The sequence below is a fragment of the Chiroxiphia lanceolata genome, chromosome 3, assembly GCF_009829145.1.
Source record: "Chiroxiphia lanceolata isolate bChiLan1 chromosome 3, bChiLan1.pri, whole genome shotgun sequence".
Taxonomy (NCBI): domain Eukaryota; kingdom Metazoa; phylum Chordata; class Aves; order Passeriformes; family Pipridae; genus Chiroxiphia; species Chiroxiphia lanceolata.
Window position 1 is genome coordinate 37,677,726 of NC_045639.1, and position 17,018 is coordinate 37,694,743.

Genomic DNA, 17,018 nt, shown 5'->3' on the forward strand with positions numbered 1-17,018 from the left:
AACCCCTTGAAAACTCTTGTGGCTTAGACTAGTAAATTAGCTTTTCATATTTTGCAACCATCCTGTTCCTTTCTAGCTAAACTTATTCCTAGCTACAAAGCCATGCTCAGAACTTTTTCCCTTGTTATTTGTAGTCAGGAAGTAGATGTTATCAACTGAATTTAAAGGCTGGTTGTCCTTGCCCAGGAACAGTGGATTCTTTTTGCTCTGTACCTATAATGCTCTTTGTTTTTCTTTGTCCAATCTCCAAGTATTTTTATTTCCTTTCACTCCCTGAACCTTTTCTTCATTCTTCTTTCTTTGTTGAGATGAAAAACCAAGTGCATTCTTCTTTTCTATAGCACTCAGATTTTTTATTTTATATATTCTTGGATTTAGTTTAAATTTTGTTTCATTAATTTTAGCCTGAAAATCTAACCAATTTGCAGAGAAAGTGGGATCGATCCTTGTTTTCTGAATTATCCTCCTTGCTCCCTCCATCTCGTCTTAGTCCATCTCTTACTTTACTGTTGGAAGCTGCATAAGTTTCATTTGGCAGAGTCATTGAGATAGTGAAATCTGATTTCAATCTGCTTCCTTATTAAGCAAGTAGTACTGTCCTTCCCCACTGTAGCACAATTTTCAGTCTGGATGTATTCATGCTACCTTCCTGCCTTCATCATTATGACCTCTTCATTCATTTGCCCCCCTCTCTCTCTCTTCTGTTATCTAAAAGCCCATGGTTAAATATCTTTCTGTCCTCCCATACAAGACAAGCCTTTATATTGTGCAAATCTCATGCTGGATACCTGATACCCTTGCATAAAATTTTAGTTCCCAATCTGGCACAGCAAAGCTCTGCCTTTTTTTAGCACCAGTTTATTTTCCTGTCTCCATTCTCTTGCAAAAAATAAAGTTTAAACCATTAGTATGTTAGGGGGAAAACATTTCTTTCATGCTAAGCATTTTATCTGTCAGATAAATCATCAGGCTTCACTGTCTGTTTCTTGTACTTTAAGTAGAAACTAATGACAAAGCCAAATGCATATATTCTTGTGTTTAGCAGTTCTTCACATTAACTAGAGAAAGATATTGTGCACAGTGACAAAACCCAGACATTTTGGACAGAGAGTACACAAAATTAGATTTTTTTTTTCCTGGATGTCTTGCATCTTTTAATTTCTTTCTTATTGTTTTACCTCACTACCTGGCCATTTGAGGTTAAGAGCTCTAAGTCAAGGTTACTTAGTTTTCCCTGCTTGCAGAGTGGCTTGATGTTCTAGTATAATTTAAGTAAAGATGCATTTTTTTACTCCCTGACTCTCAAATATTGAAAGCTGAGGCAAAATTTTATGATATCAGAGCTTTTGTAAGATTTCTCTTGACTGTCTAAACTGTTCTGACTTTTAACACTAAATCTACTTTAGATTTATTGTTTTTCAATCTCTTTCTTAACTTGTTATGATTTTAGAGAGAATACTGCCAAGAGTTTGGTGCTGGATGTTTTCTCGTCCAGCTGCTTTGAACTATACATCTGCAGTGTGATGGTTTAAGGAAGTTTCCTTTAATATTGGAGAAATTGTATAGATGTGAAATGTCTGATAATAATCTTGTAGACTGAAGTAACAAAAAAAGCCGTTGTAATAAGGGATGTGTTCTGGGAAGGACTTGAGTTTATACTGTGATTTGAAAAGAACCCAACAAACCCACTCCCTATTTTGTGGTTCTATTACTTTTTTTTTTTTTTTTTTTAGCTAACATAGATGCCTGCTTATTTGCTTTTTGTAATTTTTACTCCTTTGAGTTTCTGGAGAATTTAATTTAAAAAAGCAAGCTCTCCTTTCAACCTGAATGCTGTGCAGAGTTTAAAAGAATGAAAACTCCATTTATTTCCTGTGAGGCAATGACTATATTTATTGTTTGTTCGTGGATATAAATGGATGTAGATTGGTTCATTTTGTGATACGCAATCAGCAAATTGATTTTGGCTGATTTAAACCTTCAGAAAAACAAAGCAACCTTAGGGGAAAAAAGCTGTTTTATTAGATTGTCTGTGAATGTGAGGCAGGGAATTCGTGAATGATAGAGGGAACTTCAAAATGAAAAGTGGGGGAAGGAAAGAAAAATGATGAACGAAGTTGGTTAAACTGCTGAGCTCTCTTTTTCTTCAGTGCATTCAGCTCAGTGAATTAATGAGATTAAGTCACATCCACTCTGATTGCTGGCGGGAATGAGCAAAGCAGGCAATTTCAGTAGTAGCTTGCATAGGCAAGTTTGGCACATGCAGGCTACCTATGATGGTGTGGTGCTAAGTTTGAAGCTATTTCCTGGCTTGATATCTGCCACAGTTTTTATTATTTTTGTAGTATGTGTAATCTTAGCTTGCAGTCAAAAAGGCATGTGTAAGAAAAATTGTTTCTTAATAAAACATCTGACAAAATCCTATGAAAGTTAGCCTGTATTCTGTATTTCTGGCATTTACCTATTTACCAGAAGCTTCTAGAAATTCTGTCACTGTGTAAATGGGATGAAATCAGATAAACTAATGGATAATTTTTACTTTTCAGAATTTCTCAGTTGCTCTCTAATCTCTCCTTATGAACAATTTAAACACATCTTCCCCAAAAAACATTTCAACAACTTGCAAGAACCACCCCCTGTCAACTGTGATCAAGTCCTGTGCCTCATTCTCAATTTTTTTTTTCATCTCTTCCGAGCCTCTTCTTTTTCCCTTGGGTGCCATTTTTTTTTCCTCCTTGTTTTCTTCTGCTGCATGATTTTTTTTTATCAGCTCAATTCTTTGCCACACAAATTATTCCTCCAGCTAGTTTTCGGTGTCTCCTGTTAATTTTGTTATGATGTCTTTTGGCAATTAATCTGTTCTGGTCTGTAACCATGGCATTCTCATACATGGTGCTCTTTTCCCCCTCCCTTTATATGGCTTTTGAGTCTTCCTTTCTCTAGTCCTTTCACGTCAAAGGATTCTAAATCAATGTCTTCTTCCTAACTAATCCTTAATAAGTGGATTATTCTATTTTGATCTGAACAAATGCTGTTCTATGAATTAGGCCCGTCTGAGAGATTTTCTTGAGGAATGAAGGGGAAGAGCCTGTTATTTGGTGTGTTGGTTTAGTCACAAAAAAAATACGGTTGTTTTTTTTTTAAACCTGAAACTACCATCAGATTGAATTAAGCTAATATCTTGGGCTAAGAGGATTGTAGTTAAATTTACAAAACCACATCACTGTGTTTTCTTTCCCTACTTTATATTAAGTTCTCAGTAATTGGACACTCCTATGTGAAGTATGTGGCATCTGAAGATGTAGATATTAACCTATAAATAGCTCATCTTTGCCTCTGAGGAGAGTGTCATTAATACCAAGTGATAAGAGATGCTGAGAGCAATACACTGTTACTTTAATTATTTTATCTGAAGCAGAGACAGTGTCCCATTTGGCAAACTCAGGGTAAATAATAATATTTTTACACAAAATGGAAAAGCCTCCCCTGGAAGCTGGGAGACCAGGATTGAGAACCATGCTTGAGTCAAGGATGTTGGTATGATGACATGTAAATTTGCCTCTAAACCCCATCTTCTTTTTTTTTTTTCCTCTAGAGATTGGTTCTATCCCTACATACTTGATTGATTTCTTCAGTTGGAAATTTATTATAAGATTGGGACTAATTAATCATGGTTCTTCGAGGAAATTTTAAAGGAATGCTGTGTATATGATATGTTTCATTTCTGTAAACGCTCTCACTTTATGAGGAAATGAGGGTATATAACCGGTTGTGGTAGCTCTTTCTGTGGGAAAAAAATTCCTAGTTGCACGTCAGCTAGCTGCCATAACATTTCTCTTTGCCTGAGAAAGTCTGCCCTCTTTTGGGTAAAGTTAGAACTGGCTAAATTGTCAGGACTGCAGTGCAAGTGCTTGAGATTGTTCTGCTTTGCCTGCAGAAGCTGTTGGATTTTCCTGGATAGCTTTGGTGGACCACCATATTGGTATCAAATTCTATGTAACTGTGGATTTTCTATTCCAGTAATAATCGACATTTTCAGTAGGTTATGAAAAAATTGCATTAAGGTTTTAAATATATGCAAACTGTACTGTGTTCTCTTTGGGGGTGTGTACATATACCTATATTTCATACTTTAAAAAAAAAAAGATTATGGAAATGTGGGCTTTCCTTATTTCTAATAATTTTCTATTCCTGTGAAATTGTCTGTCCATGACTCATTTCTTTTTCTATCAAATCATAATTTTTCTTGTTAAATCCAGATTGCTTTTTAGTGACCTCCTTTTTTTTTTTTTTTTTTTTAACTCTTTCCCTAACCAACAGAGTACCAAAGCAACAAAAGCTTGGTACTTCAGCAACATAAATTGATAAAGAAATTTAAAATTCCAATAGGGTTGGAAGGTTGGTGACAAACCAAATGCCTAGAGCTTAAAAAAGGGCCATGAAGGAAGTGGTGAATTTTCTAAGTCAGTCTTAGGTTCAGTTCTAGAAAATACATACTGTAACCTGTGATCATTGGAATGACATTTGAAACCCTACATTAAATAGATTGATTGCAAATCACTCCTGAAGGAGCAGGTGTTCAGATCCCATCAAAAAGGCCAAGGATTGGGCCTGGAATCACTAGCTACCTGCTCAGAACCTGGCAGTGAAACACTTGTAGTTCTGTAGGGTCACAAATATATGAGTTCAAATAAAGTAGACAGACTGTCTCTGTGCTTAACCAGGCTAGTGGAAAAAAAAAGTGGGTTTTAGATTTTAAGATAGCACAGTATTAAGTCTTGTCAGTGTTTAGAGCCTAGTTAAATAGAATGCTTGTGTTATTTTAGTAAATTTGAATGTGACTGTTTATAATGCTGTAATGTTATAGAGACTTGGTCATGGAACAAGATCATGCTGTGCTAAGAGCTTGCACAGCATGTCTTTACTCCAAGGAACATTCAGTCTAGGTATAAGACAAGATAAATTGATGGATATAGGCAGCATACTGACATAATGCTACAATACTGGTCAGCAGGACAGAAAGCAAAATTTCTGATCATGTCCAGATAGATTGTTGTATACATCCTGACATAATGTTTTAACTTAAAAGTGCCACGTGCATGTGATGTTATTGGAATACTTGTGTTGTATTGACAATTCAAACTAAACACAGAAAATGTAGTCACCACCTTGTTCAATCATGTGTACTTTATTGCCTTGTTAGATAAAGCTGCCCCTTGGCAGCCTTTCCCCATCATCTTTGTTTTATTAATGAGTAGTTTTGCCTTGCATTTTGAAAAGGCCATTCCTCTTCTGGCAGACCATGCTTTCTGGGAAGGCTAATGCTGGTTGCCTATGAGATAAGTGATGACTTTCAACATAGGAAAGATGTGTAAGTAATTTATGAATTAAAGCCTTTTATAGGCTATTGAACAAACACATCCAACTACAATAGAATGAGATTATCCCATTACATATTATTTTCTTTCTACTTGCATTTATGGAAGTAGTCCAGCCCAGGGTTTCTTTCACCACAAAATAGTGTCAAAAATGAAATTCTTTTGGGTTATTTATGGTCTTCTCTTCTGTTTAACCCCTTTAGGGTTTAGAACTCCTACTTTGTTTTGACAGTGAACATGCTGGTGAAGTGAAAAAAAAATTTGGTGGTCCACCAAAGCTGTCCAATGTAACAACTCTGTAGTTATAAGACACATCACTGATATGTCTAAGTTATTCCTCTGGTTCTGAGGACAAGATTAAAGACTATGTGGAATATAGTTCCTTTTGACATTACTGGAAAAACACCTAATAACTTCAGCGAGCCCACGTCATTGCTCTGCTTTAGAACTGCATTTATGTTAATAAAATTTGAATATTTTCAAAGAAAAAAAATGACTCGGATTAGGGAAACAATGATTTTACTGGAAACTTGCTAATGTTTGATTTTTATGCTCTTTAACACAATTACTACGTTAAGTGTTGTCTTGCAGAACAAGTGGAAGGAATTATCAATATTTTTAAGGTTTTTCCTTCTATCCCTCTTTGAGGTTAAAAATACATTTGAACTATATTTTGTGAAGTTCCCATTTTTGCTCTCAAAAAGAAATTTAAACACCAGTCTGATAAATAAGATTTTTGAGTTTATTTTCATGCCATACAGCCACAAGGCGTCACTTGTGTTCTTAGCAGGTCTGGGGAGGCATTTCCCTTGTCTTCCAGTGCACCTGTCAGTCTTATATAGTCAAATTGGTGAGCTCTGAACACTGCACTGCTGCTCTTCTGGAATGCCTGTGTGAAAGCTAGGGAAATTATAGACTGAGATCTTTACTGCTGGTTCCCATTTCTTGATAGCGGACTAGAGTGAATCACAGGATCTGTTGGAAGATTAATATTTTGATTCAGACTTCATTAGCCTCTCCAAGATGCTATTGTATGTCAAGTGAATTTTATTGGGAAACAGGTCTTTTCTCCATTCTCTGTTTATTCTTTATTTTCATAAATTTCTCTTCCCACTGTTTTCAACATTGATACTTCTTCACTTTACACTTGTGTTATTTAATTCTTTCCCTTGTTCTCTTCCACCTTAAAACTCCAGATTTCTCTTTTTCACACCATTAGTTTTCATATTGCCTTTTCCTTTTGACATACTAAATTATTCTAAATTTCTGTCAAAGTTGAGACACACAATGTCTGTCTGCTACAGAGCTCCTTTCCTTTTCTGCCAATGTATCTCATTGAACTGAGTTGATGGTTCTTATCCTGTGTTATGTTATTTCATCTTTTACTACTTCTGTCTCTGCAAAACATTCCTGTTCGTGGTGGAGTTCATCTTTCTTTACTCTGGTGTAATAGTTCTATGACCATTATCAAACCCATGTCTTCCTTTCTTTGTGTCTCCAAGAAGTCCAGATCTGCTCTTTCCTTTCTCCTTCATTTTGTTGCGGCCACTATGACTCGCTATTGTTGCCTTAGCTAATTTACCGCATTCTCTGTTAAAGTATCTGAAGGCCTCTGCAAAATTTGGAAGAGTAGTTAAAAATTGCAGTATTGGATAATAACAAACTTTTAGCAGGAAAAGTGTTGGTTTGAGTCTGTTCGAGGTGTGAGAAAAATAGAGCAAGATTGACATGACTCAGTATGTATGGAAACCTCTTGTTCTTGAATTGCATGATTTACCAGTGCACACTCCACAAGGTGCAGTGCACAGCTGATGATGACTTCTTTTGCAAGATCATTCTTATAGTAAGAGTTATTGTTTCCGGAAAAGACACTTTCAAATGGGAGTATCCCAAAGCTTAACCACTTAAGTATCTTGTGTTCTTGTGGATATCGAGTTCTGGGCATTTCAACCTCTTTGGAAAAGCAAAGTATTTTTGTCTGTATGTGATGAGGAAGTAAGACTGACTGATCTTTTTCTTTTGTCGAGGCCAATATGAGGCCTTCACAAATTAGGCAGTTGCCTGGGACATAGCAAAACAGTCCCGAAGGTGTCTTGAGGTGTCCTCAGGGCTTATTCCTTTCTGGCTGGAACAGGCTCACTCTCTGCTCTCTCTGTGCCACTGCGCAGAGAGGTCTGCAGTGTCAACAGGGCACAAGCTCTCCCTAATTCTCACTGAAAAAAATACAGAAAGTGTCCAGCATAACGCAGAGGAAAAGGCTGATTCCCTGTTGCTGCCGGTAAAGGAGTATGAAGAAGGCCACACAGTTTCCCCACCAACTCCCCCCTTTCCTTTCCTTCCCTCCCCTCCCCTCCCCTATCCCATTAGCCCACATTGTCTTCCTGCCCAGCCTTCCAGTGCTGCCTAATCTCATTTATAGGGGCTGCTGCCAGATCTGCTGGCTGCTGCAGTTTCTTGGCCGCTGTTTTCGGTGAGCGAGCCGAGAGCGCCGAGGAGGAGGAGAAGGAGGAGGAGGAGGAGGGCTGCTGCTGCTGTGTGGCGGAGCAGCGGCAGCGGCAGCACCTTTGACGTGCCCGTCCCCCACGTGACGGCCGCTCCATTGCGGGGAGGGAGCTGAGCCGCCGCCGCTCCGGCAGCGCACGGGAGAGCCGCAGCCTCGGCGGCGGCGGCAGCAGCAGCAGCGGCAGCAGCAGCGCCTCCGCCCGCAGTGCGTGTGTGTGTGCGTGTGTGTGATGAGCGATCGCCGCGTCCCTCCGCCCGCCGCCGGCTGACACCCACCGCGCGGGGCGCGCCAGGAGCAGCAGGAGGAGGCAGGAGCCGCGGCCACCGCGCAGTGACCTTGGCCCAGGAGGTAAACGAGCGGGCGGGCTCCGCGCCCCTCCGCGCCCCCCGCCCCGCTCCGCCCGCCGGGGGACCGGGGCCCCGCTCCCGCCGGCCATCCCGAACGGCTCCATCGCGGCTGCCGCTGGCGCTGTCCGCGGTGCTGGAGCTGCGGGTGCTGAGCTGGAGCGCCGGGCTCCGCACAGGGCTGCCCGCGGGAGAGCCGGTACTCCCGGCCCTTGGCCGCCGGGAGCCGCGCACCCCTGGCCGGCGGTGCGGGGGCAGCGCGGGCCGGCGAGCGGACGGGGGGCAGCGGAGCCCGGACGCGAGAGGTCTGGGGAGCAGGGGAGGGCTGTGGAGGTGAGTGCTTGGAGCGGGGCTCGGCGGCTCTCCGGGCTCTCCGCAACCGCCGGTGTGGTCTGTAGATGGAGCACATTCTCACACCTGCGTGCAAAGCCGGAGCTACGGCATGATCCCAGCTCCTGCCTAGTGCAGCTCCCGTGTGAGCCGAGGGAGGGCGGGGAGGAGATGCGGCTGGCGGAGAGCCGGCGTCGTTCGGTGAAGTACGATCAAAGTAGTGAAAGCAACCCAAAGGTGTTCTGGCTTGTTTCTTCCTTTTCCCTCTTCACCCACTTCCCCGCCCCGGCATATGTGTATGAGCACAGATGTGACGGTGAATTACAGAGAAGTTCAAAGCGTCTGGTTTACTTTTTGTGAGTTTGAATGTTACAAAAGTTGCTACGGCCCGAGCCGTGAGCAGAGGACGCTGCTGAATATGCGTCATGGCCCGAGCCAATCCTCCCAAAACTGGCCGGGAAGGTGCGGAGCGTCTCTTGTTGGAGCCCGTGAAGGGGAGGAAGGAGCGCTTTGTCAGGAAGCGTCTGCGTGATGTGGTGGTTAGCGGTGTGTCAGGGAGCTATTCGGAATGACAATTCATTAACGTCTAAATTAGATTAACGTATTACATCCATTATTTACAGGCGAAAGAGAGTAATGACAGTAAATGGTGAATTAGCAGCTTTGCTCCAATGTAAATATCCGTTGGAGTAAGAGCATACACTGATTTTGATAACATGTTAGGAGAAAGTCAGGTCCATTAATCAATCATCAGGGAAACAAGGAGACCTGAGGCGATTCCTTACTGAAACCACTTTTACCTTTTACAGTGCAACATCCAAAAGCGGATCAAATTTGTGGGACATGGCACAAGGAAATAATTATGGGCAAAGCAGCAATGGGGTGGCTGATGAATCCCCAAACATGCTGGTGTACAGAAAGGTAAGCCTTTGTGTTTTTCAGAAGCTAAGAAAGGTAAAGTCGTGGACTCTTTTGCTTAGCAAGTGAGGCCATTATTTTTACTGTTTCTCTCCAGTTTCATGAATAGAGAAACGACTGCATCTGTTATTTGAAATGGTGAAATGCACGCACGTGTCAACTTTGCGTCGTGTTCAGAAACAGCTGGTTTTCAATTTGAAATACTTGATGTATTTTAGTCACTTTCTGCATTGATACATAGGATACATGGGGTTGGTCATGTGCCATACTGGAACATGTTTTGAGGTCAGGCTTTCACTTGCAAAGTCTATTTGTAAAATTAATTAATATATATTAAAGCTAAATATTACCTGTACAGTACAATATTTCTCTCATGCAGGGAAGTCAGAACCATTAACTTATTTCATATGAGGGGAAAAACTGATTAAAGATATCACTTGTCCACAATTGCCACAACTTAAAAAAACCCAAACACATACAGTCTAGAAATTTTCTCTGGGAAGAATTCTAATGTAGTTATTCTAATAGCATCAATATACAAATTTCCAGGTGTTGAACTCCAGCAGTGGGGCTTATTTAGCCACTGTGTTTTCATTTAAGTGAGAGTAAATCTTGGGGATTTTGAGATGTGTTTATACATTTTTTAAATAAAGCATTAATTGCATTTTTCAAAAAAGAATAACAAAATAAATTCTAATAATAATGGAGAAAAATAATTTTGCTGTTGCAAACTGAAATGAGTAATTATGCAACTCTTGTTTATTCTTAGAACACAAGGCTTTCTAACTTGTTTGTGGTTGTTTTTAGCAGGTGGAAAAAAATCAATACTTTTACTTTGTTAGAGGCATTGACTTTTCCCTTTAGAAGTTAACTGTAATAGAAAGCATCTGGTATATACTCAGTTTAGTCTTTGAGGTGAACTGAGGTATCATCAGTAACTGTGGTAAGTGTTCTTTTCCCTGAAACTAAAAAACAGTCTTGAATTGAAGTCTGATGCGTGAGTTTTTTCTCCTCTTATTTTCAGATATATTGCTGATTTCAGTTAGTTTCTTGTAACTGTTGTTTTGTAAAATTAGGCACCTTTAATATAAGTGAATGAATTTATGAACCTAACTGTGGTTATCCTATCTAAGAATGCCCATCTAGAAAAATGCAGGATTACCTTGCCATTAACACCACAAGTGTGTTTCAAAATGCAATAGTATACGTGAATTTATACATGAAATTATGCTGTATATATTAAAAGCAATATACCAAAGCTTATATTGCTCATTATAGGTTTTTGATTTATCTAAACTGAATCTCTCCACATTTACCATTTACTTCCATGCTGAGGAAAAGGTTTTTTCTCAGCTTACTTAGTACACAGAGGGGCAACACAGAAAAATTGTTTCCCTTCTCCTGTAGAGAGTTGCTTCAAGGAACTGTGACATGTGCTATGACACAAAGCTTGGACACATGGTATTTAGTATGACCTCGTGCCAAAATTTAACATTACCTTTGAGCAGCCTCCAGATGGAAATGGAACTGCTGAGGCAAGTGACGAGAATCCTGGTGATGCAGGGAAGATGTGAAAATGGGAAGAGGGGATAGGACACACCACCTCAGATATCTGCTCAGCAAATCAAAGCATCAAACACCTTATCAGTTCTCTGCAAATCACTGGTAAAAAAATGGTGTCATCCAGTGTAGCAGAGGGCTATCTCTTGTCACTGAAGTGCAAGTGGTGCACTAAGTATTAACTTTTGAAAAATGCTGACCGTTTAGAGTATTACATGCCCTTTTTTGGTTTTGTATATCTACTTATTTTTGTAGCATGGTGAATCAAAAGATCATTTAAGATTATGGCACGCTACGTTAGAGTACAGAGAGAAAGCTAAGTAACCCTTCCTTTGGCAGTGTTCAAGGAACAGACAACAAAATAATAGATAACTTTTAAAAAAGTCACCTGCCCTTTCCTGAAATATGATATTGCTGTAAGCAAATGTGTTCTGAATTCTGGGTCTAGAATATAAGAGAAGGATAGTTAGGAGGAAATTATTTCACTTCAGAATATATAATCTCTGAATATAAATCTTTTATAGGAACAACTAAATCACAGGATTCCTTGTAATACATTTGAAAACACAATACTTCTCTGTCTGTCATTGTGTTGGGAATGAAAGCATTGTACAGAGTGAACAAAGAACTACAACCGACAGCTTCATGAAGGACTCTCTTTTTTTGGCCAACTGGAAAAGTATTAATAGTTGCTAGAAAAAAATCTAAATGTGCTATTGGCTGGCTTCAGTCTGAAACTGAATTTGTAGTCTTATATTTTGAATAAAGTTGCTGAAATCCACAAATGTGGAAATGTTTTCTTCTAGTACTTTATACAACATCAACAGATGGAATAGCACGCATTTTATGATGTGTACCTGCAAGGAATAGATGGGACTTCTCTTACTCCTTGTGTTAATGAAGAGGTGAAATTTAGCCATGCTGAATGAAGACTGTTGCTTATGCTATAAACCACAATTTTGTAACCTGGTAATTCTTCTAAACTGTCTAACACAATCTGAACTAAGTGTATTCTAAACTACATGGAATTACAGCCCTTCATTGCCTCGATCCTGATTCTGTTAGGAGCATTTTATAGAAAATTCTATACAGAATGAGGTGCTAGTGTTTACAAATTCAGTATTTAACACTGAATTGTTATAGAATCATTACTGCATTTTAATTAAATTTCAAACTCTTGACAAAAGAGGCTGGTTTTCTTTTTTTTTTTTTTAATGTATTTGGTTTGTGATTAGTTACTTGTTTGAAGAATTGTAGAAAGGCAGATTATCAAATTGTAATCTTGAGTAATATAGCGTGCAGATAGCCTGTTATTCTCATAGTAGTTCTTATTCCTAGCCAAAGAAGAATATCCTTACATTTTGCTTTCAGATATGAATTTTTTAAAAAACTCAGCATAGGATAATTAAATATTCAATACATACATAAATTAGAATTACTTATTTGAATCTGTGATGGAAAAGACAGCAGCAGAGATAAATAGTTCCCTATATCATTTTTACACTGCCTTTTAATATGCTTGTGTCAGTGTTTTTATGCCTTGGGGAATAATTTTTATTTTAATAGAATGTCAGCTGCATTATTCTTTTTGTCTATCAGCCTAATTATAAAGTAATGATATGTGACACATCATTGGCACTGACGTACCTTAGAAAAAGTCCTGAATTTTTCTGCTAGTAGCCTGAGGCAATATGAAAAATGTAAAACCCCTTCCTTCACTTCCACTCCAACAGAGTCCATTACAGTCAGCAATTAAAAGAGATAAGAGACTAGAATCTACAGTATTTTAACATCAAAAATTGCTCATGAAGAAATCTCAGATTTTGGCAACACTAACTAGCTACTGCAAACTAGGTCTTAAAGAAGGAACTTGAGATGTAGTAGAAAACCAATACTGTGATGCTTTTCTAAGTTTCAGAGCCTGACCTGCCTTTTTTTTTTCTTTTTTTAATCTCTGCACAAATAATTGAAAGAATAAAGGTTGTCTATGAGGAACTTCTCTTTGAGTCCTACTGCTGGTCTTGCTAAACCTTTGTTTATCTTTCTGGTCTGTGCTTAGCTTGCTTTTTTAGTCAAACATGTGCTGCAAGGATTTGGAGTTCTGATTTGTAAGTTTAAGGATTATTGTATTGCTCTCTAAACTAGCCTCATTTAAGAACTGATAGCTTTATTTTGCAGCAATAAGATTAGCCCTCTCTGAAAAGTAATATTCTTGTGACTGAGACTTTGATTCTCTACCTTCCTCACTGCCCCAAGTGTTAAAATAGCTTTTGCCAAAGCTGATTAGAATCACTAACAGTTGGGGCTTTCAGTGCCCTAATAAAGATAATGAGATGTTTGTTCTGTTTCTGTGACAATTGTGGAAAGTTATATATGCCAGTACTCATGTATAGCAAGGCCTGAATTTGTAATCTCAAACTCCTTAGTTTATTATGGTCTGGAAAGCAGTGCGGAGGAAAGGAACCTGGGGGTCCTGGTCAATGGCAAGTTGAATATGAGTCAGCAGTGCCCTGGCAGCCAGGAGGGCCAGCTGTGTCCTGGGGGGCATCAGGCAAAGCATCACCAGCTGGTTGAGGGAGGGAATTGTCCCGCTCTGCTCTGCACTGTGAGGCTTTACCTGGAACAGTGTGTGGGTTTTTGGGCACCACAATATAAGAAAGATATTAAGCTGATAGAGAGTGTCCAAAGGAGGGTAATGAAGATGGTGAAGGGCCTTGAGGAGAAGCCATATGAGGAGCAGCTGAGGTCACTTGGTCTGTTCAGCCTGCAGAAGAGAAGATGGAGGGGAGACCTCATTGACAGAATGAAAGGGAATGGCCTGAAGTTGTATCAGGGGAGGTTTAGGTTGGATAGTAGAAAGAGGTTCTTCACCCAGAGGGTGGTTGGGTACTGAAACAGGCTCCTTAGAGAAGTGGTCACAGTACCAAACCTGACAGAGGTGTTTGGATGATACTCTGAGGCATATGGTGTAAGTCTTGGGGATGCTCCTGCACCAGGCCAGGAGCTGGACTCAGTCATCCTTGTGGTTCTCTTCCACAGCATATTCTGTGATTCTGTGATAGAAGCCATGCCTCCAAAGTGTGATACTTAGTAAATGTTGTAAAGAGCAATAGCCATGCAGTGACAACATGTGAGGAAATAGTGACCACTGTCTTCTAATAACCATTCTCTTCTCCTCTGCTTGCACAAGAGATGACTTCCAGTGTAGTCTCCAGAGAATACTGTGTTCTCATGTGGCCTTTATCAACTGCTCCCTTAAAAACGGTTGTTGGAAGACATTGGTATCACTGATAACTGTATTCCAGAGCCTGTGAGACTAAGGAAGGACATTTTAGATAGATTTTTCTAAGTGCTGTCACTCACCTTGAGAAGGGAAGAATTGCTCTGATGCTGTGCATTTTTGAATATGCCATCACAACCTATGGAGGCATCCTGATCCCAGGGCTTTTTTGTTACTACATTGGAAATGTCAAGGGTATTCTAAGATAGTAGAGATAAATATTTTTTCTTTCTTTCTTTCCTAGGGTGGTGTATTTATTTGTTTATTTATTTATAAAATTTTATGTTAAATTACAGTATACCTCTAGATTATGCTGTTTCTTCTTTTGACAAGAAGAGTGGCACTGTTGTTAGTCTTGGTTGCTGGTCGTAGTTTTATTCCTACACTCATCGTTATAGAAGTGACAGAGAAAGGTCCACCTCAGGAATTCCTGCTGTAGGAAAAACAGGAATTTACCTTCCTATCCAGTATGTTATGAGGGCGTTGTACTTCTGGAGTAGTTGATTGATAGTGAAGTAGGCTTTTTGCATAGCTAAATTTAGAGGGCAGGAACTTAATACTGAAGCACAGACTAGTTGCTAGATGCTGTGGAATCCCTTTTGTTTTGCCATATGCTCTCACCCTCATGTTTTGTATCTACCCTCTGCAGAGTAATTCACTCTGCTATATCCTCTCCTGGGCTGATTATAGTTAATATTAGGTGTAGCATATATGTTTTGTCACCATTTGTGATAAGAGTAATATAAAGGATTTGATTGTCTTCATAACTATACTGAACCACTGAAAATTCCAAGGAAACTGGTTAAAAGTGTGTCTGAGTCTGCAGGTGGCTAGATCGGCGAGAGGAGTACTTGCCCTGCTTTGATGACTCCTGCTGGTATTTTCTGTTCTCTGTGCTCTCCTCTTCCTTCCACTAGGTGTAGAAATACATCAAGTGATACTGCAGCAAGAGGCTTACTGCTGCTTTTCTGAGCTTGATGTTCTCTGATCACTGGCATTACTGTCAAATGCAAAACCCCCACAACATTCTGTGCCCCTATGTTACTTCCTCCATCCCACATGTGCCGTCGGAAAATGTATGTTCCTGTTTTGATTGTGCATTGTCATTTCCAGTCTCTCTGCTTCTTTCCTTTGAAGCAGTCTACATTTGTAGCTATGGAAACAATGATGCTATTGATAGTGACGTGCAATGTCGGGGCAGAATTTGTTTGTTTTGGAGTTTTGTTTTCCTTTACTTCAGACTAACAATATTCTTTGTGAACTGCAGGAATTTTTATAATAACCTGTATCATATATTTGACAGTTTCCCACCAAAGCTGGTATGAACTGTACTGATAAATATAATAAAATACTTACATGTAAATACAACTTTTTACAATGTGACTATCTTCCAAATTCAGGAATCTCAAATTAATTGAAATATATTTGTAATTTTTAGTGCAGGGAACACTGCACCAGCTTCTTCAAATCTAAAAAGCTACTGAAAGAGAGGAAATTTGGCTTAATTTCCATGGTGATCAGCTCAGAATTTTGACTTTTTGGTCTTGACTGCCACTAGCTATATAAAAGAAAAGTCCCTTTAGAAATCTAAATCCCAGATTCAGCCTGGAAGGAACAGAACATAGAAAAGAGCAAAATATATTTAATTGTTTGTTACGTGCTATAAAACTTTTCAGACAGAGTTGTCGAAAGGTGAACACTGCCAGTATAAAATGTGAGTGTGAGCAGTAACTGGGTTTTAACTGTGTCTCTTTTGTAAAAGAGATGCACAGAATTATTCTCTGATGAGTAAACTGAGGCACCACAGGGACATGTCAGAGCATAGGAAAAGCTAAAAATCCTTTTTTTGGTAAAAAAAGAGCAAACTGTTTTCTATAGAAGAGGGAACCACTAGGGCTGAGATTGCAAAATACTACTTGGAATGGCTTCCATTATTCCTTTTTCTTCTTTTTCCCTTCTTTTTTTTTAGTGGAAACAGATTACAGTGGTTGGACAAGGAAAGTCTGGATTTTAGTAGTGGTAATATGAACCTTACAAAAATGAATAAGGGAAGAAAACTTTGAGGGTGGCATTAGTAGTAGGAGGAGACAGACCACTTTAGAAAAATATCTTTAGATAAAATTTTGAGATGATGATACACTGAAGAAAAAGTACATGTACATTTTTCCTTGGTGAAGGGATTGGCTCAGAATATTGATTTTTGGCAAGAGATTGCCACCAGCTACAAATAAAAGCTGGAAATAAAAAGGTTGAACTAGTTATTAAAGTGCATGTTGGTTATAAGGGTAACTGGAATACAGTGGAAATGAGGTTGGCTGAATATTGGACCTGAACTATCTGAGAAGCAGAGTTGGAACTGCAGTTTCATTTGAAGAGTGAGAACTGCCTGGGTAAATGCAGGATAGCAGGCTGCCCGAGAAATGGAGCTGTAGGAACAGGTGTAGGAGCATCTCATAAAGCCATTGTAACTGTCAGGGTAGATTTTACCAGATAACATACAGACTTCTCAGTGGACAGGAATGGGAGTGTGACATTTGGACTATTTACCCTCCTAAAATTTGAAGCCTGCTTTGTGCTCATGTGTGTGTTTATCTGTGTTTGAAAGCTTCTTTTGTCAGATGCTGCTATGGATCTCTCTCAATTCGTTTGTAATGCTCTGTGTGTCTCTGAGAAAGCAGTTTTATGGGCTGAGTTTCAGAGAACCT

The 17,018-nt window shown here is 39.4% G+C and overlaps 1 protein-coding gene across 10 annotated transcripts in view; it reads left to right on the plus strand.

The window, feature by feature from the left end:
* Window positions 1-17,018, plus strand: part of RGS7 (regulator of G protein signaling 7) — a 256,155-nt gene that overhangs the window by 21,688 nt on the left and 217,449 nt on the right. For 3 of the 10 annotated variants that reach the window (XR_004355853.1, XM_032681678.1, XM_032681680.1), the window contains exons 1-2: window positions 7,838-8,229; window positions 9,365-9,476. Coding sequence is in view for 9 of the 10 variants with exons in the window: in XM_032681678.1 (XP_032537569.1) it covers window positions 9,399-9,476 (78 nt within the window). In the remaining variant the exon portion in view is untranslated. Of the gene's footprint in view, window positions 1-7,834; window positions 8,230-8,537; window positions 8,559-9,364; window positions 9,477-17,018 lie in introns of those variants that run through there. The other 7 variants (XM_032681676.1, XM_032681675.1, XM_032681682.1 and 4 more) reach the window with 6 other exon arrangements.